At 37.8% G+C, this 23,011-nt stretch overlaps 1 protein-coding gene across 1 annotated transcript in view; it reads left to right on the top strand.

Moving 5' to 3' along the window:
- The window catches only part of STAM (signal transducing adaptor molecule), a 101,775-nt gene that overhangs the window by 11,918 nt on the left and 66,846 nt on the right, over positions 1-23,011 (top strand). The window contains exon 2 of the mRNA XM_048219540.2: positions 8,677-8,761. Within this exon, the coding sequence (XP_048075497.1) occupies positions 8,677-8,761 (85 nt within the window). The remainder of the gene's footprint in view (positions 1-8,676; positions 8,762-23,011) is intronic.

The raw sequence follows: 23,011 nt of genomic DNA, 5'->3' as shown, positions 1-23,011 counted from the left end.
TTAGTTTCTCATTATGTTTTCTTCTTTTCCCTCATGCAAACCATTTTCACATATGGGCAGTAGATTGTTTTGTTTGTTTGTTTGTTTGCTTTTCCCCCCTTTCTGAAAGTCCAGTTCTGATTAGATTATTTCCTTGCTGGAAATTCTCTTGGTTCTCTGTTTTTTGATTTAATACAAACACCTCATCTTGTATTTTAGGTTTTTGAGTGGTTCCCACCTTTTACAAAGTAGTCTCTATTGTAGCCAGCCTAGATTCTTTGTTATACTTGTTTTCATAACTTTATTCTTTATTATACCCTACTGTATACTCACTACTTAAAAGAAATAAACGAGTTTATTATTAATCCTGTTCTCTTCTTAGTTTCTAAGTATATCAAGAAACCTTTCTTAATTCTCTTTTTCTTTCCCCCCAGGTCTTTACCTTTTTTTTTTCAGCTTGCTTCAGGCTTTCCATTTTTTTCTGTAACATTTTTTCTATCATCTATTTAGGTCTCTATCTGCTGGTTTCATTTCTTTTTTTAGAGTCTAATCTACTTCAGATGGGGCCTGGCATAGATTAGAAACTTACTCCATTTTATTGAATATCTGTCCAAATTTTATTATTTCCTGCAAATAAGTCGCCTTTCCAAGATCTTAGATGTCTTGGATATTTGTATTCTTATACAAGGAATTTGTGGGTATACAAGATGGTAGGATGACTAGGCATAGGTACCCACTACTCATTGGTTATCACCCACTGTCATCACCTTATTAGATACTTTAATTCTCGAGTGGCAATGACTAATTGGTAGGTGTTGCTCTATCTCTTGGGGCTCTGCTATGAACCAGGAATTATTAGCCTACATAGAGTTTGGACAGAACTGGCTGCTTGCTATTTTCTGCTTTAAATCTCCAGCTCTCAGTACCAGATCAAAATGGGGAAATGCGTATCATTGTCTGTTGAACCAGGCAACAGGGCTTTGAAGGGAAGTAGGGAGCAGGAATTTCACTGTCTTCACCAAGACCAACCCTTACAGGTGAGAATCTTGTTATGGATCAGGCCTCCTATCCCCAACCCACCTCAGGTTTAAAAAAATGAAAATGTTAGTGGGGATCATGGTGATGCTGTTCTTTGAGTTACAGTCTTCCAGTCAAGACAGGTTACCTTCTACTTCTGTATAGCTTTTGTTTCAGAAGATAATAGTGATTTCTTTTGAAGTTTTTGCCTCCTACCTAGGCTCTTGTTTTTTCTAACTTGCCTTACTCTGTTTTCTTTTTTGCTGTATTTGTCTGTTTTGTCTTTTCCTTTATCTTCTATGTTAGAAGATTTTCTCAGATAGCTGATAATCCTTGAATTAGAGAAATAGAAAGCCCTTTGGAAGCTATGATCATGTGGTTAGGTCTTATTGGTTGAACTTCGTAAGTTGATGTGGTATGCCATTTACTGTGGAACTTCTCTCTATCCCTCCATGTCACTATGTTATCTTTAAGGTGTTTCCTCTTGGGCTGACCTGGAATCCCCAGAGAAGAGTCCTGTAATCTCTCTGAGGGTGAAGGTACAAATGAAGGTGAGGGGTGATATAGGATAATTTCTGAGAGGGCAGGTATTTGATGGGGGTGGGTGGGACCTCAGGACCACCCTCCCACCTTCCCAGTTCTAGGATTTACTAGGACTTACAGGACTCAGTTATAGTCACAGCTATGATTTATTACAGTGAAGGGACCCAAAATGCAATCAGCAAAGTGAAAGGGCACATGGGTGAAGTCTGGGAATACCAGGCATAAGCTTCCTTGGCTCCTCTTCCAGTGAAGACATGCTTAATGTCTTCCAAATAAGACATGCTTAATTCCCCCAGCAGTGAGTTGTGGGCAACACGTGTGGAATGTTGCATCCAGGGACATTCATTAGACTCAGTGCTTGGGGTTTTTCTTGGGAGCTGATCTTGTAGGCGTATTCTGCTTGACACACACCCGAACTTCAGACTCCCAGAAGGAAAGCAGGTATTCAGTATAAACTATATTGTCTGTACAAACAGTTTAGACATAGGGAACCAGTCTTCTCAGTTCTGAGAATGGTGAGAACTCTCCCTAAATCCAAGTTCCTATTCACCAGGCAATGTGTAAACAGGCCTTTTAAAGGATACTGGTCAGTTCTCTCTATTAACTCTTTTCTGCACAGCAGGTATCAGCATTCACACAGTTGCTTAATTCCTTTATTAATTTTTAAAAAATGGACTTTATATTTTAGAGTAGTTTTAGAGTCACAGAAAAATTAAGCAGAAGGTACAGAGATTTCCTGTATCCCTCCTGTCGCCACATATGCACAGCCTCCCCAACTATCAGCATTCTGCACCAGAGTGGTATATTTGTTACAGTCTATTAACCACAGATACCCATCATCATCGCCCAAAGTCCATAGATTACATTAGCATTCACTCTTGGTGTTGTATCGTATAAGGGTTTTGACAAATATATAGTAACGTGTGTCTACGATTCTGTACAGAGTAGTTTCACTGCCTGGCAAATCCTCTGTGCTCCACCTGTTCATCTCGTCCTCCCTCCAACCCCTGGTAACCACTGATTTTTTTTTTTTTTTAACTGTCTCCATAATTTTGCCTTTTCTAGAATGTTACATGGTTAGAAACATGCGTTATCTAGCTTTTCAGATTGGCTCCTTTCGCTTAGTAGTGTGGCTCTAAAGTTTCCGTGTCTTTTCATGGCTTCTTCATTTTTTTTTTTTTTAGCACTGAAAAATATTTCATTGTTCTGTGTACCTTAGTTTATCCCTTCACTGAAGGACATCATGTTTGCTTCCAAGTTTTGGTGATTATGAATAAAGCTGCTGTAGACATTCATGAACATGGACTATTTTTCCATTTATTTAATTCTTTGATTTCTTTCATCAGAGTTTTGTAGTTTTCAGCATATAGATTTTATATGTATTTTGTAGATTTATACTTAAGTATTTTATTTGAGTACTAATATAAATGGTATTTTGTTTTTAATTTAAAATTGCAGTTTGTTGTTAATATATAGGGAAGTTGCTGACTTTTGTACAATCACCCTTGTACAATTTTGCCAAAGTCATTTTTTTTAAAAGATATATTTCTTTACTTGAGAGAGAGTGCAGGAGCGGGGGAGGAGCAGAGGGAGAGAGAGAGAGGAGGCAGACTCCCTGAAGAGCGGGGAGCCTGGTGGGGTGGGGGTGGCGGCTGATCTCCAGCCCCTGAGATCATGACCTGAGCCAAAACCAGAGTCAGAGGCTTAACCAACTGAGCCACCCAGGTGCCCCTCATTTTTTAGTTCTAGTTTTTTGTTGTTGTTGATATTTTTGGATTTTCTCCATAGATGAACATGTTGTCTGTGAGGAAAAACAAGTTTATTTCTTCCTTCCCAATCTTTGTACCTTTAATATCTTTATCTTGTCCTTATGCGTTAGCTAGGACTTCCAGTATGCTGGTGAAAAGGTATGGTGAGAGAAGACATCCTTGCCTTGTTTCTGATCTTAGTGGTAAAGCTTCTACTAGTTTCTCACCATTAAATATATTAGTCATAGATATTTTGTAGATGTTCTTTATCAAGTTTAGGAAGTTCCCTGTTATCCCTAGTTTACTGAGAATTTTTATCATGAGTTTTGGACTTTGTCAGTTGCTTTTTCTGAGTTTATTGATAAGATCATGCGATTTTTCTTTAGCTGTTGATGAGATAGATTTATTGATTTTGAATACTGAGCCAGCATTGCTTACCTGGGATAAATCCCATGTGGTTGTGATGTAGAGTTCTTTTTTTATATTGTTGGATTTGATTTGCCTAATATTTTGTTAAGGATTTTTGCATCTCTGTTCATCTATAGTTTTCGTTCCTAATAATGTCTTTGGTTTTGGTACTAGGTACTGTGCTCTCATAGAATGAAGTATTTTCTGCTTCCATCTTCTAAATGAGATTGGAGAGAATTGGTATAATTTCTTCCTTAAATGTTTGGTAGAAATTACCACTAACCTGTCTGTGCCTGATGCTGTCTGTTTTGGAAGGTTATTAATTATTGGTTCAATTTCTTTAATAGACATAGGCGTCTACAGAGTGTCTATATTTTTGTGTGTATTTTGACAGATGTGTCTTTCAAGGAATTGATCCATTTTATCTAGGTTATCAAATTTGTGGGCATAGAGTTCATAATTCTGATGTGTGTTTTTCCCACACCACTGAGCAGTTCTCTAATTCTCAGTGGACACTGTCCAGTGTCCCACAAATTTAACTCAATTCTGACACTGTCTATCTAAATATAAATATTGTCAGCTCCCACAGGTTTAGGGCTCAGTCCCACAAGACTGCCCTCACTGTCCACTTCAGATGCCAAAGTCCAGGATATGTCATGTGCTTCTTACTGATTGGCTGTAAATTAGAGGTTCTCATAATCCCCTCAATAGTATCCCCTCAAGAACCATTGTAATGTTCATATAATATCCTTTTAATGTCCATGAAATCTTTAGTGATATTCCCTCTTTCATTTCTGATATTAGTAGTTTGTATCTTCTTTCTTTCTTCTTTTCTTTTCAACCGTCTGTCAATTTTATTGATCTTTTCAAAGAACCAACTTTTGGTTGTATTGATTTTTCTATTAATTGGTGTTGGTATGGTTCTCTTTCTCCATCTCTTTACTTTTAATGTATACGTGTCTTTATATTTAAAGTGAGCTTCCTGTGGACAACATATAATTGCATTTTGTTTTGATCACTGTGGCAATATTTGTATTTAGACCACTAACAGTTAAAGTGATTATTGATATTGTTGCATTAATATCTACTATATCTGTTAAAGTTTTCTAGTTGTAGCCCTTGTTCTTTGTTCCTATTTTTTCTTTCTCTCTTTTTTTTTCTTTCATGATTTTAATGGAGCATTTTTTTTTTTAATTTTAATCATTTATTTGTCAGAGAGAGAGCAAGAGAGAGGGCATAAGCAGGGGGAGCAGCAGGCTCTCTGCTGATCAGGAAGCTCAATGTGGGACTTGATCCCAGGACCCTGGGATCATGACCTGAGCCAAAGGCAGACTCTTAACTGCCTGAGCCACTCAGGTGTGCCTTGGTGCATTTCATATGATTCAGTCTTTCTTTTGTAGCATATCAATTATACTTCTGTTTTTGTTATTTTTAGTGGTTGCGCTAGAGTTTGCAATGTACTTTTAAAAGTAATCCAAATCCACTTTCAGATAACATTATACCACTTCACTGGTAGTGCAGGCAAGTGAAATGAATAACATAATATTCCCAGTTCCTCTCTCCTGTTCCTGATATCCTTGCTGTCATTTATTTCACTTACATGGAAACATACACACACCTCCTATATCATTTTCTTCTCTCTGAAGAACTTTTTTTTTTTTTTCTAGCTTTTTTTTGCAAGGTCAGTTTATTGGCAACAAATTTTCTTAATGATTTTTTGTTTGAGAAAGGCTTTATTTCTCCTTTCCTTTTGAAGAATAATTTCACAGGGTACATAAATAATAGGTTGGTGGTTATTTTCTCTCAACACTATTTCACTCCATTTCCTCCTTGGTTGCATGCTTTCTGAGATGTCAGATGTAATTCTTATGTTTATTTCCGGATAGGTAAGGTGTTTTTCTTCTGCTGTCTTTTTTGTTTTCCCATTTTTTTCTTTATCATTGATTTTTTAGCAGTTTTAAAATGGTATACCTAGGTGTAGTTTTTTTGAAACTTGTTGTGTTTGGTGTTCTTGGAGCTTCCTGGACTTGTGGTTTGATGTCTCACATCAATTTGGGATGCTGAGTTGTTTTTGCTGTAAGTATTGTGTTTCTTCTGTGCTATTTTAATTATGTCTATGTTTTACTTCTTGTAGTTTCCAACAGTTCATGGATAATCTGTTGCAGGTGTTTTTTTTTTTTTTTCTTCCAGTCATTTTTTCCCTTTGCTTTTCAGTTTTGGAAGTTCCTATTGACATATGCTTAAGTCTAGAGATTCTTTTTTTTTTTTTTTTTAATTTTTTTTTTAAAGATTTTATTTATTTATTCGACAGAGATGGAGACAGCCAGCGAGAGAGGGAACACAAGCAGGGGGAGTGGGAGAGGAAGAAGCAGGCTCCCAGCGGAGGAGCCCGATGTGGGGCTCGATCCCACAACGCCGGGATCACGCCCTGAGCCGAAGGCAGACGCTTAACCGCTGTGCCACCCAGGCGCCCCAAGTCTAGAGATTCTTTAGCCATGTTCTGTCTGCTCATGAGTGCATCACAGGCATTCATTTTTGTTACACTATTTTTGAACTCTAGTATTTCTTTTTGATTCTTTTTCAGAATTTCCACTTCTGTGCTTATTTTCTTTATCTGTTCTTGCATGTTGTCTCCTATTTCCATTAGAGCTCTTAGCATATTAATTATAGCTTTTGAAATTCCTGGTCTGATAACTCCAGCATTCCTGTCATGTGTGAATCTGGTTCTGATGCTTACTCTTCAGACTGTGTTTTTTGCCTTAATAGTGCGGTTTGCTGAAAGCTAGACATGATGCACCTAGATAAAAGAAACACCATCCTTTAAAAAAAAAAAAAAAGGAACACTGTTCTTTAATGGCATAATAGAAAGGCATTAGGTAAGAAGTGTTCTATAGTCTGGTGATTAGGTCTCAGTCTTTTAAAGTGACCCTTTGCCCCTGGGGTGTGAATTTCTCACATGCTTCTCAGTTTTTTCCCCCTCTTAGGTGGGCAGAGATGGCTAGTTGGGCTGAAATTGGGTATTCCCCTTTTTCCACATGGAAGGCTGGAGCAGGTTGGAGTTGGGAATTTCCCTTACCCCAGGTGGGTTAATCTCTGGTAAAACCCTAGTTGGTTAGGTGCTGGTTAAAATAATTAACAAGTGGCCTTGTTAAGAAGAGAATGCTCTGGTGTATCTCACAATAGTTATTGCCCTGCTCCCCTTGCTGAAAACTAGGAAGTTTTCTCTGATATTTACCTTGAGATCCTGGGAGAGCTCATGAAAATAAAATTTACAAAAATGTGAGAAATCCCCTGCATCTGGGCCCCCTTGGATTTTAGCTTTCAGGATTGTGCGCACTTAGCCTCCAGCAGTTTGTCTGTTACAGCTTAGATCTGTGGTGCTGGTCATCTTGGTGATATTTCTGCTTATGGGTTTCTGCTCTTTTAAATTGTCATTCTATGTATCCGTCTGTCTGTGTCTCTAGTTTTGGGGACTGCATTTGCCCTGTGATGTCACTTCTGAAGGATCTCAGAAGAGTTGTTTATTTTTCACTTTATTCAGCTTTTTACTTATTGGATGGAGTGGTAACTTCCAAGTTCCTTAAATGCTGTACTGGAAACTGGAAGTAATTCCTTATTTTTGGTGCTTATGTCTCAACTATGCTTTGTGTCTCCTTGTCTAGAAAAACTTTGCTTTATTTCCAGAAAGCAAATCTTCACTCATTTGCTCAGGTGGGTTGGGGAGAGGTGGTTGCCAGAGCTCTTGAGTAAGGAAGGCGAAGTAGGTACCTACCTACACACTTCCAACAGCATTAATCCATTGTAAGCCCTCTTTCTTCTCCACTGTCAGCTCCAGGCATTTCCTTCTGCTACCAGTACTTGACTTTTCTGAGAATTCAGTGGTGTAAAACAGGCTGGTTCTTAAGCTTTTTTGTTACTGCCAGTGTATGATGATGCACTGTTTTTGGGTCTTCTAAGTAGGTACCATATATCTATATTGTTACATAATTTTCGAGATATTGTTGCTGTTCTTGCTTCTCATGTTTTCTTTATTCTTGTGTGTTTGCCTTAAAAAATCTCTTATTTTAATTAAGGGAGGGAGCTTAATGAGATGATTGGGCTCCGTCTGTGATACCTCTGTTGATGGTTTTTAATTTGCTGAGTTTTCATTTACTCATTCATTCACTCAGTTAAAGCTTGGTTTCTTTTGTTCATTTTCCTCCTTCCCCATGTCAGACACGAAAATCAACAAAATCATATAATTAATTAATTTAATTGCCTGAAACATTTTCATAGAGATTTGTGCCTTGTCATGTTTCTTCATTGGCAAGTAAAGCTAAGAATTATTTGATAATGAAAGTATTTCTTATTTTAGTCTCTCTTCTTGGAGAAGGGAATAGACCTGTATGTAGTTTTTTGTTGTTGTTTTTTATAACTAAGTATCAGTGGCCTATTTCTTTTTTTTTTTTAAGATTTTATTTACTCATTTATTTATTTGAGAGAGAGAGAGAGTACGCGTGCGCGAGCAGGTGCTGGGGGAGGAGCAGAGGGAGAGGGACAAGCGGACTCCGCCCTGAGCACGGAGTCAGATGTGGGACTCAATCTCAGGACCCTGAGATCAAAACTTGAGCCAAAATCAAGAGTCAAATGCTTAACCAACTGAGCCACCCAGGTGTCCTGTCAATGGCCTATTTCTTTTTTCTTTTTTCCTTTTTAAAGATTTTTAAATTTTTTATTAAAAAAATTTTTTTTTAAATTTAAATTCAATTTAGTTAACACATAGTGTATTATTAGTTTCAGGGGTAGAATTTAGTGATTCATCAGTAGCATGTAACACCCAGTGCTCATTACATCATTGAATATGTACTTGACTATCTTGTTAAATGGGCTGCTGGGAACTATTCTGATTTCTTAATCACAGTTTGGTCATTTGAATGTGATTATTTACCTCTTAAAGATTTTTAAAAATAATGTTTCTGCAATTTCTTTTCATAATACACAGAGAAAGCAACCAGTGAGATGAATACTGCTGAGGATTGGGGCCTCATTTTGGATATTTGTGATAAAGTCGGTCAATCTCGAACTGGGTAAGTGTTGCAAAGTTTCAGAGGAGCTTTATTTATTCTCTTTATTAACATGAATAAAATGAGAGTTAGAAGGTAAAGCATATTACAGTTATAACTTAGTTTAAAAAAGGAATGTTTTTGTTAGGAAGCTATGAGGAAACATCCCATTTTAGTTACTCTCTGTAACCAATTAGGGTAACATAACTGGTAACAATGTTGATATTTTAATTAAACCTTTGTCCATAGTTGCTTCCTGAAGTCTAGCTTTTTCTATTGACTTTTAAAACCGTTAGTGATTTCTCAATTAATTGATTTCTCAAGTTTCATGGTTTTCAGTTCTTTGCTTCATTGTCGTATCTGCGATATTCCACCTAACTGATCAGTGACTATAGAAAGAGAGTTTAGGACAGTATAATCTTAAACTTTCTGGCATAAAGCCTTTTTGTTAATACAGAGCTTTCAGTACAAGTGGATCAACTGGTATGCAGATTAATAATTTCCTAAATTCTTGGGCTAATAACACCTGGTTATTAGCAGCCTCATTTACCCCTTTGTGCCACAAAAATATTGTCTTATTTATGTACTTTCCTGTGAAAACTGTTAGAGAACCCTGCTGTGTTATACTTTTTTTTGTTAAGATTTTATTTTTAAGCAACTTCTACATCCAACATAGGGCTCCAACATAGGGCCTTGAACTCATAACCCCAAGATCAAGAGTTGCATGCTTCACCAGTTGAGTCAGCCAGGTGCCCCTATACTTGATTCTGGTGGTGCTAATCTTAACCCTCTGATGATGCTTTCTTTGGCTCTGCTTCCTTCCCCCCTAAATATAGGCAGTTCCTTAAACATTCTTTGATCCGTTTTGTTTCCCTAATACTTTCTTCTTTTCTAGTACATTTTTAAAAAAATCTTACAACTTATACATATCTTTATATGGGTGACATCTATATTTTCAGCTCTGATTTTTCTCACCATAGCCCTAGTCTTGTGGACACATCATTATTTCTGGATATCATACTGTATAAGCTTTGATCTCACCATGTAGAAACCTGAAGTCATGTCTCTTTTTGCTCTAAACCTGCTTTCCCTCTTTTGTTCCTGTCTGTTAATGACAAGATTATTTCATTTGCACTTAAAACCTTAGAGTCACCTCCACATTAATACTCTTGCTAAATTCTGTCAATCTTCCTCCAAAATATCTCAGAGTATTGATATTATAAAGTCTTCTCAGTTAACTTCTTGAACCTGGACAAAGCAGGCAAGGACAGTTTGTCTTCAGGGTCTTTCAGCCCCTTCAGTCAAGCCCTCTTTGGTTTGTAACGTGCAGCCCTTGTCAGGTTCCCCAAAGCGTGGTCTCCAAATGTGGCCTCATCCATCCCCTTGGTTGTCTTTACATTTTAGTGTACTGAGTCTTTTTCTTTCTGACTCTGTTAGTTCCTTAATTTAATTGGAATTTGTGTAGCTACTGTATGCTATATTTCTATTCCTTTTTCTCTAGTTCTGTTGGTCCCACTTTACTTGAGACATTCCTTACCATGCCTAGACTAGCAAATTAACCTTCTGATATTTCTTTCCGTATCTTTTCTGTACACATCTTATATCTAGTTGCCCTGTAACATCTCTGACCATGTTACTCCTCTACCTTCTGCAGTGAGTTGTCTGACTCCCTCTAGTCATCTGACTCATTTCTTTTCCATTTATTTTTCCTCCAAGTACCATTTTTTTAACTCAAGCTTTTCAGTTGCCAGTGCTTTCCTATCTTAGTTAAATCCTTTTGGTCATTGTATTCCTTTAGCGTGAAATATATATTTTTTTATAATAATTTTTATTTTCTTATGTTGGTCACCATACAGTACATACCCATTTTTTGATGCAACGTTCCATGATTCATTATTTGCGTATAATACCCAGTGCACCATGCAATACATGCCCTCCTTAATACCTATCACCGGCCTATCCCAGTCCCCCACTCCCCTCCCCTCTGAAGCCCTCCGTTTGTTTCCCAGAGTCCACAGTCTCTCTTGGTTCATTCCCCCTTCTGTTTACCCCCCCTTCATTCTTCCCTTCCTTCTCCTACCGATCTTCCTATTTCTTATGTTCCATAAATGAGTGAAACCATATGATAATTGTCTTTCTCTGCTTGACTTATTTCACTTAGCATAATCTCCTCCAGTCCCATCCATGTTGCTGCAAATGTTCTGTAATTTTTCTTTCTGATAGCTGAGTAATATTCCATTGTATATATGGACCACATCTTCTTAATATTTATTTTTATTTATTTATTTATTTATTTTTAAAGATTTTATTTATTTTATTCGACAGAGATAGAGACAGCCAGTGAGAGAGGGAACACAAGCAGGGGGAGTGGGAGAGGAAGAAGCAGGCTCATAGCGGAGGAGCCTGATGTGGGGCTCGATCCCATAACGCCGGGATCACGCCCTGAGCTGAAGGCAGACGCTTAACTGCTGTGCCACCCAGGCGCCCCTGGACCACATCTTCTTAATCCAGTCATCTGTTGAAGGGCATCTCGGCTCCTTCCACAATTTAGCTATTGTGGACAATGCTGCTATGAACATTGGGGTGCATATAGCCCTTCTCTTCACTACGTCTGTATCTTTGGGGTAAATACCCAGTAGTGCAATTGCTGGATCATAGGGTAGCTCAATTTTTAACTTTGTAAGGGACCTCCACACTGTTTTCCAAAGTGGGTGTACCAACTTGCATTCCCACCAACAGTGTAAGAGGGATCCCCTTTCTCCACAGCCTCTCCAACATTTGTCGTTTCCTGCCTTGTCAATTTTTGCCATTCTAACTGGCGTAAGGTGGCATCTCAATATGGTTTTGATTTGAATTTCCCTGATGGCTAATGATTTTGAACATTCTTTCATGTGTCTGTTAGCCATTTGTATGTCATCATTGGAAAAGTGTCTGTTCATATCTTCTGCCCATTTTTTTATTTGATTATTTGTTTCCCGTGTATTGAGTTTGAGAAGTTCTTTAGATCTTGGATACCAGTCTTTATCTGTAGTGTCATTTGCAAATATCTTCTCCATTCCGTGGGCTGCCTCTTAGTTTTTTTGACTGTTTCCTTGGCTGTGCAGAAGCTTTTTATCTTGATGAAGTCCCACAAGTTCATTTTATCTTTTGTTTCTCTTGCCTTTGGAGATGTGTCATGAAAAAAGTTGCTGTGGCTAATGTCAAAGAGGTTGCAGCCTGTGTTCTCCTCTAGGATTTTGATGGGATTCCTGTCTCACATCCAGGTCTTTCATCCATTTGGAGTTTATCTTTGTGTATGGTGTGAGAGAGTGGTCAAGTTTCATTCTTTTGCATATAGCTGTCCAGTTTTCCCAGCACCATTTATTGAAGAGACTGTCTTTTTTCCACTGGGTGTTTTTTCCTGCTTTATCAAAGATTAGTTGCCCAAAGAGCCGAGGGTCCATTTCTGGGTTCTCTATTCTGTTCCATTGGTCTATGTGTCTGTTTTTGTACCAGTACCATGGTGTCTTTGTGATCACAGCTTTGTAGTATAGCTTGAAATCTGGCAATGTGATGCCCCCAGCTTTGTTTTTCCTTTTCAGCAATTCCTTGGCAATTCGGGGCCTTTTCTGGTTCCACACGAACTTAAGGGCTGTTTGTTCCAGTTCTTTGAAAAATGTCATTGGTATTTTGATTGGGATGGCATTGAAGGTATAGATTGCTCTGGGTAGCATAGACATTTTAACTATGTAAATTCTTCCGATCCATGAGCATGGAATATTTTCCCATCTTTTTGCGTCTTCTTCAATGTCTTTCAAGAGTGATTTGTAGTTTCTAGAAGATAGCTCCTTTACGTCTCTGGTTAAGTTAATTCCGAGATAACGTATGATTTTTGGTGCTATTGTAAATGGAATGGATTCCCTAATTTCTCTTTCTTCAGTCTCATTGTTCGTGTATAGAAATGCAACTGATTTCTGAGCATTGATTTTGTATCCTGCCACATTACTGAATTGCTCTGTAACTTCTAGTAGTTTGGGGGTGGAGTCTTTTGGGTTTTCCATATAGAGTATCACGTCATCTGTGACTTCTTTGCCGATTTGGATACCTTCTATCCCTTTTTGTTGTCTGATTGCTGTTGCAAGGACTTCTAGTACTATGTTGAATAATAATGGTGAGAGTGGGCATCCTTGTCGTGTTCCTGATCTTAAGGGAAAGGCTTCCAGCTTTTCCCCATTGAGAATGATAATTGCTGTAGGCTTTTCATAGATGGTTTTTATGAAATTGAGGAATGTACCCTCTCTCCCTACAGTCTGAAGGATTTTAATCAGGAAAGGATGCTGTATTTTGTCAAATGCTTTTTCTGCATCATTTGAGAGGATCGTATGGTTCTTGACCCTTTTCTTGTTGATATGGTCTATCACACTGATCGATTTGCGAATGTTGAACCACCCTTGGATCCCAGGGATGAATCCCACTTGGTCATGATGAACAATCCTTTTAATGTACTGTTGGATCCTATTAGCTAGGATCTTGTTGAGAATTTTGGTGTCCATATTCATCAGGGATATCGGTCTGTAATTCTCCTTTTTGATGGGGTCTTTGCCTGGTTTGAGGATCAAGGTAATATTGGCCTCATAGAATGAGTTTGGTAGTTTTCCTTCTGTTTCTGTTTTTTGAAACAGCTTCAGGAAAATAGGTATTATTTCTTCTTTGAATGTTTAGTAGAATTCCCCAGGGAATCCGTCGGGCCCCACTCTCTTGTTTGTGGGGAGGTTTTTGATCACTGCTTCAATCTCTTCATGATTAATTGGTCTGTTTAAATAATCAATTTCTTCCTGTTTCAGTCTTGGTAGTTTATAGGTTTCCAGGAAGGCATCCATTTCATCCAGGTTGTTTAATTTATTGGCGTAAAGCTGTTGATAAAAGTTTCTAATGATCCTTCCTATTTCATTGGTATTCGTTGTGATCTCTCCCCTTTCATTCATAATTTTATTAATTTGGGTCCTTTCTCTATTCTTTTGAATAAGTCTTGCCAGTGGCTTATTGATCTTATTTATTCTTTCAAAGAGCCAGCTTCTAGTTCTGTTGATCTGCTCTACTGTGCTCCTGGTTTCTAATTCATTGATCTCTGCTCTAATCTTGATCAACTGCCTTCTCGTGCGTGGGTTAGACATGTTCTTCTGTTCCAGCTCCAGCTTCTTGAGGTGAGAATATAAAAACTGCATTTTAGATTTTTCTGTTCTTTTGAGTGAGGCTTGAATGGCTATGTGTTTTCCCCTTAGGACCACCTTTGCAGTGTCCCATAGGTTTTGGACTGATGTATTTTCATTCTCATTTGTCTCCAAAAATTGTTTAAACTGGTTTTTAATTTACTGGTTTACCCAGTCACTCTTGAGCAGGATGGTTCTTAGTTTCCAAGTCTTTGAGTTTCTTCCAGATTTCTCCTCTGACTGAGTTCCAGTTTCAAAGCATTGTGGTCTGAGAATATGCAGGGAATAACCTCAGTCTTTTGGTATCGATTGAGACCTGTTTTGTGACCCAGTATATGGTCTTTTCTGGAGAAAGTTCCATGTGCATTCAAAAAGAAGGAGTATTCTGTTGTTCTGGTGTATAGTGTTCTGTATATATCTATGAGGTCCATCTGGTCCAGTATGTCATTCAAAGCTCTTGTTTCTTTGTTGATTTTCTGCTTAGGTGATCTGTCTATTGCTGAGAGTGGAGTGTTGCGGTCCCCTACTATTAATGTATTATTATCGTTATGTCTCTTTATTCTGGTTAAGAGTTGGCTTGTGTATCTAGCTGCCCCCCTGTTGGGGGCATAGATATTTATAATTGTCATATCTACTTGTTGGATACATCCTTTAAGAATAATATAGTGTCCTTCTGTATCTCTAACTACGGTCTTTAGCTTAATATCTAATCTGTCTGATATGAGAATTGCTATCCCAGCTTTCTTTTGAGGTCCATTGGCATGAAAAATGGTTTTCCATCCCTTCACTATCAGTCTGGATGTATCTTTAGGTTTCAAAATGAGTCTCTTATAGACAGCAAATGGATGGGTCATGTCTTTTTATCCAGTCTGCACCCCTGTGGTGTTTTATGGGAGTATTTAGGCCATTCCCATAGAGAGTGTTTATCGAGAGATACGATTTTAATGATATAATGTTGCCTGTGAAGTCTTTGTTTCTATAGATTGTAAATTTCTGTTCTGTATCACTCTTGGGGCCTTTTTACTTTTATAGAACCCACCTTAATATCTCATGTAGGGCTGGTTTGGTGGTTACGAATTCCTTCAGTTTCTTCTGATCCTGGAAGGTCCTTATCTCTCCATCAATTCAGAGTGACAGCCTTGCTGGATTAAGGATACTTGGCTGCATGTTCTTCTCAGATAGAGCTTTGAAAATACCCTGCCAACCCTTCCTAGCCTGCCAGGTCTCTGTAGACAGGTCTGACGTTATTCTGATATTTTTCCCTCTGTACGTAAGGATTTTCTTCCCCCTGGCCGCTTTCAATACTGTATCCTTGGATCTAATATTTGCGAAATGCACTATGACCTGACGTTGTGTAGGTCTGTTATCATTGACCTTGGGAGGGGTCCTCTCTGCCTCTTGGACACAAATGCTTGTTTCCTTTGCCATATTAGGGAGGTTCTCAGCTACAGTTCGTTCAAATATCTCTTCTAGACCTCTCTCTTTCTCCACACCCTCGGGGATGCCGATGATTCTGACATTGGAACGTTTCATTTCTACCATCCCATCCTCCAATTCACTAATTCTTTCTTCTGCCTCATTTACCCTGGCTGTCAGAGCGTCTAGTTTAGACTGCAGTTGATTCATAGCATTTTTAATTTTTGCCAGATTCACTCTCATTTCCGCCCTTAGAGATTCTATATTCTCGTTAATATTTTCGTTAATATTTTTTTCAAGCCTACACATCGTCTTGACCATTGTTACTCTGAACTCCATTTCTGACAATTTGGTTATATCCATATCCATCAGTTCTGTGGCAGAGGCCACAGACTCATTATCTTTTCTTTGCTGGGGGGGATTTCTCCTTCTCGTCATTCTGATGAGGAGAGGTTGCGGGCTTGCCCAGAGCCCAAATTATTGACCAGGACCCAGGCAGTGTGCTCTTGTTTTATAGGGACCCTAGGGATTTGGGCTTCTTGAATTTTCAGCCTGCCTTGTGGGGGAGGGGCCTGTTGCACTGATATTCAGGCAACCCTGTTTGGGTAGAGTTGCCCTGTCCCCTGCGAGGGGGGATGGTGATTGGCACAATGTGAGCTGGTATTTCTGGGGTTTTGTTCTCTGGCAGCTTTCCCTGGCGGTTTTCTGTGCCTCTCCTGAGAGTCAGAGCAGCAGTGGCCGTATCCTAGCCTCTGTCTCAGAACAGAGAGATCGCAGTCTGCTCTCCACTGAGCTCTCTTGGCCACTTTAACTCTGTTTCTGTCGGTGCTGCGAAAAACCCTGCAGCGTCCCCGGTTGTGCGTCCCTCTCCCAGCCCTCACTTCCAGGGCCGGCAGGTCTCTGTCCTTTGTGCTTCTAACACTGCCTGCTGCCCCCAGTTCCCTTGCGCGCTCCCAAGCTCCCTGTTTCAGTGTGGTTCTTGTGCGCTCCAGAGTGCCGGTTTTCAGTCTGGGCAGGCACACGCTCCTGAGCTTCTGGTATCAGTCTGGTTCCAGTGAGCGTTCCGGAGCTCCGGTTTTCAGTCAGGTCACGCGTGTGCTCCCGAGCTCCCGTTTTCAGTCTAGTTTGAGTGCGCGCTCCGGAGCTCCGGTTTTCAGTCTGGACGCGCGCCTGCTCCCGAGCTCCCAGTATCAGTCCAGCTCCAGTGAGCGCTCCGGAGCTCTGGTTTTCAGTCTGGTCACATGCGCGTTCTGGGGCTCAAGGTCTCAGTCTGCTCTCTCCTGCATGCTGGTCCGGGAGTCTGGCCCGCTCCCCAGTGCAGGTGGCTACTACACCCGGTGCCCGAGCACGTCGGCTCCCTCCCCCTTCCGTTTATCTTCCGATATCTGTGCGTGGATTCACGGTTCCCTGCTTTGTACCTCAATACTCAGCGCTGGAGATATTCATTTGTAGAGGTCCAGATGTATCTTCCTGCGTCTCAGGCTGATTTCATGGGTGTTCAGGATGGTCTGGTAGATATCCAGTTTGACTCAGGGGATCAGCTGAAAAAGGGGTCCCCTACTCCTCTGCCATCTTTTCTCCTCCTCAGTGTGAAATATTTTATTCTCCCATTTTCTGTCTTTGTGTCTCATATCTTTCCAGGCCCAATATACATATCATTTCTTCTACAAAGCTTTCTTTATCCTCTTTACAGCAAATCATGTTATGGTCCTGTGAATCCCCAAAGCACTCTATCAAAAACATTCTTGTTTGTGTTTTGTTTTGTGCTATAGTAGTTTATGTCTATCTTATAGACTTAGATTTGTAGAACGAAAAAGTCCATGAATTTTTGTTGTGCAGAGGAAAGACGCAGATAGCGTAGTGGTTGAGAGCATGGACTTTGGAGTGAAACTCCCTGGGTTCACATCCTAGCTCTGACCACTTTGCTGTGTCACACTGCCTTGTAGGGGAGGGGCCACATTTGCTATGTAGGAATAAAAATAGTGTCTTCTTCACAGGTGGCTTCTTGTCAGTGTGAGATTGGTTAACATATATAAAGGGTTTATGGTGTATCGAGCACATGGTTAAATGGGTGCAACTTAACCTCTTTTTGATTGAAGTTCAATTTTGTGACAATTTGTCTCTTAAGGATTAGTTATTGAGCTAATTCCATCCCAGTATATTTTGGAGATAAAACTTTTATCTAGCATTCCAGTTACAAAGTCCCTCCTCTTTTCACTCTTCCAGTTTTCTTTTCATCTTTGCATTGGTAAAGATAAATTTGGTATTTATTTTGTAGATACTTTTTATAATTGGTTTGTTGCTTGAAAGGCAAGGATAAACTCCCTTGTATTACTAGAAATATTCCATATTTTACAGTTAAAAATTTATAATCCATCTGAAATTCTGTATAATGTGCAATGAAGATAAAGAGATCAGTTTGTTTTTCTTCATGTTAACAGTTAATTTCCTAGCCACATTTGTTATTGTTTTCCCTATTTTTTTCGTATGATGAGAACTTTAACGTACTCTCTTAGCAACTTTAATGTACAATAAAGTATTGTAACTATACTCTCCGTGCTGTACATTACATTCCCCGAACTCGCTTAAAACTGGAAGTTTTTACCTTTTGACCGCCTTCACCCACTTCACCTCACCCTCACCCCCCACCTCTGGCAACCATCAACCCACTCTCTACTCTGTGAGTTCAGTTTTATTAGATGCCACATATCCATGAGATCCTGCAGTATTTGTCTTTCTCTCTCCAACTTATTTCACTTAGCATAATGCCCTCAAGGTCCATCCAGTATTGTTCTCATATATTTAAAATGTCCTAATTTGTAGCTTTAAAAAACTGTTCCTCCCTGCCTTTTTTAAGATTTATCTATTTATTGGAAAGAGAGAGAGAGTTGGGGGGGCACAGGAAGAGGGAGAGAGAAACCCAAGCAGACTCTATACCGAGCGTGGAGCCTGACGTGGGGCTTGATCTCACCACCCTGAGATCAGACCTGAGCTAAAACCATGAGTCAAATGCTTAACTGACTTTGCCACCCGGGTACCCTGTTTGTCTGCTTTTTATCTCGTATCAATAGGTTGTATGGATAGTATGTATCTATTTATCTAGATCAATACATTATCATTTTTTTTCAAATTTATCTTAGACAATATACTTCTTGTCAGTATGTTCCTTAATATTTCAGTTATCTTTTGGGTGTTTTATGCTAAGTTTATAAATTAGTAAGTATTTTCAACTTTGCTGATTTAAATAATGAGGTGTAGTTCTGTTTGTCCTTTTAAATAGTTTTTTCCTTTCCTCTTGTCTTCCTTTTTTCCTTCCACTTATTTTTTCCTCCCTTAACATTTGTTCTCTAGTTCCTTTAAATCCTCTTTAAGTTAATTTCCAAGTTATTTATTTTATTTATATAAATGTAGTCTCTCTTTATAGCTCTTGTTAATAAAGAATTGTTTGGAAAGGATTAAATAATAATCGAGACGCTAGTCTAGTATTAGCCCTTAAAAAAAGTCAAACCCTTAATATTTGTGATTTCTCTTTAAGAATAATGTTTTATATACATATCCAGTTGTGTTTTCATTTTCACTTTCTTGTTTTACCTTGATAATTTCATAATAGGAAATGGAAACCATTAAGGCCGTGTTCACTTTCACGGGCCTTCGGCACTTTTGCCTTTATGGGTCTCTTTCTCTGTGAAAATTAATAAAACTGTTTTATGACTGCATTGTTATAAAGACACCTATATTATTGTACATCCAAACATTTCTTTGCCCTAAAAGTTAATTTTTTCCTCTCTCTTTTCTTTTTCTTTTAAAATAAATTTACATGGGCAACCCTCTTGGTTCCGCTTCCTCTTTGGGAGCTTTGTACTGTCACTTTACTATCGCTCAATAAACTTTGCTTTGGAAAAAATAAAATAAAATAAATGAAAACATTTTTGTGGGCCCCCAAAATTATTGTGGGCCCTAGGTGTTGTGCCTGCATGCTTAAGGATAAGTGTTACACAATTGTGTTAGATATTCTCAGATCAACTTAGTAGTAGAAAATTATGAAGGTACTTTTCAGGTGAGCAGTAAACTATGGGGTACTTGTGGTGTTCATAATATTTCTTTTGTTCGCTTATTTATTTTTATATTTATTATTTATTTATTTATTTATTTATTTATTTATTTATTTATCTTTTAAAGATTTTATTTATTCATTTGACAGAGAGACAGCCAGCGAGAGAGGGAACACAAGCAGGGGGAGTGGGAGAGGAAGAAGCAGGCTCCCAGTGGAGCAGGGATCCCGGTGGCAGGGCTCGATCCCAGGACCCTGGGATCACTCCCTGAGCCGAAGGCAGACGCTTAATGACTGAGCCACCCAGGCACCCCCTTATTTATTTTTATTATGGTAAAATATATATAACATAAAATTTATGACTTTAAACATTTTGTGGCATCTTTGTGACATTCAGTACATTCACATTGTTGTGGGATTTTCACCACTACCCATTTCCATTACTTTTCATCATCCCCAACTAAAACTCTGCTTACTAGACGACAGCTCACCACCACCCTCTCCCCCCGCCAGGAGCTGGTAACCACTTATAGTTCGTTTTTAATCTTTGAAATCGTTTTGTAATTAGTGTATATGGAGAACTTTGGAGATCTGGTTTATGTTATCTAGGAACCTACATACACATGTTTAGTTATGGGTTACTGATGGTAGCATTAGAATATTGAACATTACTGTAGGTTGTCAGCGAGGTAGTCTACGTACCTGGTGTGCTTTAGAGAAGACTGAAAAACGTCATTGGTGTGAGAGGGGTGTTCCTGAAACCATACCCATGTGATGTGTGTTTTCCTGAAACAGATTTAGATAGGGTAGGTTGAAGTAGAGGGAAGTTACGGATTGGAATGCATTTCATAAAGTTATTTGTGTACTAGGCGACAGTCTAGAATTTTTTAAAAAGCATTGCCATTTGGTTTTAATCTAATTTTATGAAATGTACAGATCTATTTAAGAAGATGAATTTGGGGATTGTGGAGGGAACTTTAGCTTTTCTTTTTCTATAAACTTTGGTATTTTTATCAAAATGACTTATAATCATCAGTATATTGTGGAATTATTTAGTGCATAAATAAAATAATTTATATCAAGTCTTTCTCCCCCTGGCCACCCAAATCCTTTTGGCCTTTTTTCCTCCTCCTCCTCCTCCTCCTCCTCCTCCTCCTCCTCCTCCTCCTCCTCCTCACCCTCCTCCAAGTATCATCTATTTTTAGAGTTGTCGTAGTTGGAAAAATTCTCGAGTTTTAAATGGAAGAAAAAGCCATTATTGTGAAATTTTATTTAGTCAGAACTGTGACCCAGAAACATGGCTTCCAGTGTTTTGAAAAACGTTCCTTTTATTCTTTCTCTTTTAAAAGTTTTATTGTTCTGTTCTTTAAACCATACATACATATGTGTGATTATATTTATATTTGTTGATTCCAAGAAATACTTATGCTTATATAAAATATGTACTTTTTTGATTTAAAAATAGATTTATATTTATATGGCTCAAAAGTTAAAATATCTTGAAAAGGTGAACATGGGCAAGTCTAACTCCTATCCGTGTTTTTTCCCCCATCCTCTACAGATAAATGCTTTTGTTCCTTTTTATCTTTCCATTGTTTCTTTACAGAAATATGAATTTATTTTCCATTCATATATAATAAGCATATTATATACACGATTCCACATTTGTAATTAGTTAATTCATTAATATATCCTGATAGCCTTAGAAATATATTTCTTTTAATGTCTGTTAGCGGTACATTGGTTGTTAAATTGACAAATTTAGAAATCATTTTCTAGTTTAACATGAGTTTTGATTAGTGGCATGTAGACTGTTACCACACTTAAGTAATAATTACTAAGTAAAATCATTTAATTAATAATTACAAATAATTATATCAGTCTCAGGAAACCTAGTAGATGTGGTTACTATTTGCTTTATATAGGTTAGAAGTTTTTTTTTTGAGCCTGAAATGTTTGAATATGATGGACTTGAAACTCTAAAGAACATTTTGAAAATTTTTTCTGACTTCCTAGGATATTCACATGACTTTTAGTGTGCAATTCCAGTGTATGAGTAAGTACTGAAAAATGCCTAGCCAGTGAGGTCATATGATGGACTGAAAAGTCTGTTTGTTTAGAATCAAGAGAACTTTGAGAATGATGGTAGCAGTTTTCTTTAACATGTCTTCGCATAATGAATAACTTTTGTTTGTTAGTTTTAATTGATTTATTTATATTCTCATGTGAAAAATAAATGTCTGGGTAGATGTTGATTATCCACAATAACAAGTTAAAATTAAAGGTCTCTAATTGACATCTAGATTAATTTGTGCTGTTATTTTATATTTGCACTGTCTTCGCTTAGCTTTGGATAGAGATAGAGTTGACTGGAAAACAAGATACAACTCTTTTCTTTACTTGGTTAAGGGATCTATTTAGGTGGTAAATCTTTGATTTATTCCTAGAACTAGAAGGATAATGATAGTCATTACTGACATTTTGTGACAAATACAAATGTAAACCTTTGGAAAAGAGTTTGCTAAAAATGCTTTTCATTTTGTCTGTCTAGTCTTGTACCTGGGCTGTGACTATTTCTGTTTTTCACCTGGAGTTTGATAGAATATTTCCAGATTTTTTTTAAAGGGAAAAAGTAGTCTCTGACTCAACCATCTTCAATCAGGTAGAGAAACACATCTCTTCATATATATATATATATATATATGTATATATACATATATATATATATACACATATATATATATATATACATATATATATGTTCTATTATATATATATGTTCTATTATATATATATATTATATATATATACATATATATATGTTCTATTATAATTGTATTTTCAACTTATAGGCCTTAATTTTTAAAGTCTTTCAAGGGCTCTTTAAAAAATAATAGCCAATATTTATTGATGACTTATTATTTGTCAAGTCTTGTTTAAGTTCCTTAGAAACATTATATATATACTTATCACAGCAGCTCTAGGTACTGTAGGTTTTTCCAGTTTACAATGGAATCTAATTCATTTTTAGATTAAGTATAATTTAAATTAGGGGACATCCCGACAGGAGTAAAATTGAAGGATTTTTTTTGTAAAGTGTGATCTTGATTTCCATGTCTCTTTTACTTCGCATTGTGGACTTATTTTTAGTTAGTTTCATTCTTTCTGCGTCACTTTTTCTTTCATTTGACAAAACAGTGAGTACTGGCTGAGTATCATGCTTTGTGTATGCAGTGGTAAATAAAACAACAAAGCCTTTGTCACCAGTAGTGACAGTCTAGTAGTAGAAAGTAGAAATGAACAGGTAGACAGATAACAAGCTAAGAAGATAGTGATCAGAGTGCTTTAGTGGAGAATAAAAGGGGAGACCTATTTAGATTTTTCAGGGAAGGACTAGTTTGAAGGGATAACATTTATGATTTTAAAATTGAGAAGAACCTAAGAGCTGAAAGCAGGTCCCTGGCAGAGGAAGTAATATCTGTGTGAATCCTGCAAAAGAGAAAATGCTTGGTGCTAGGAACTTCAAAGATACAAAGTAGCTGGAACAGAGGTGAGTTGCCTTAAATGAGCACAGAGTTGGATGTAAGAGAGTGAGTGAGTTAGAAAAATAGAAGTGAT

This window comes from Ursus arctos, unplaced genomic scaffold (genome assembly GCF_023065955.2).
Source record: "Ursus arctos isolate Adak ecotype North America unplaced genomic scaffold, UrsArc2.0 scaffold_30, whole genome shotgun sequence".
Lineage (NCBI taxonomy): Eukaryota > Metazoa > Chordata > Mammalia > Carnivora > Ursidae > Ursus > Ursus arctos.
The sequence above is the reverse complement of the archived record's forward strand: the minus strand, read 5'-3'. Positions and strand labels throughout refer to the sequence as shown.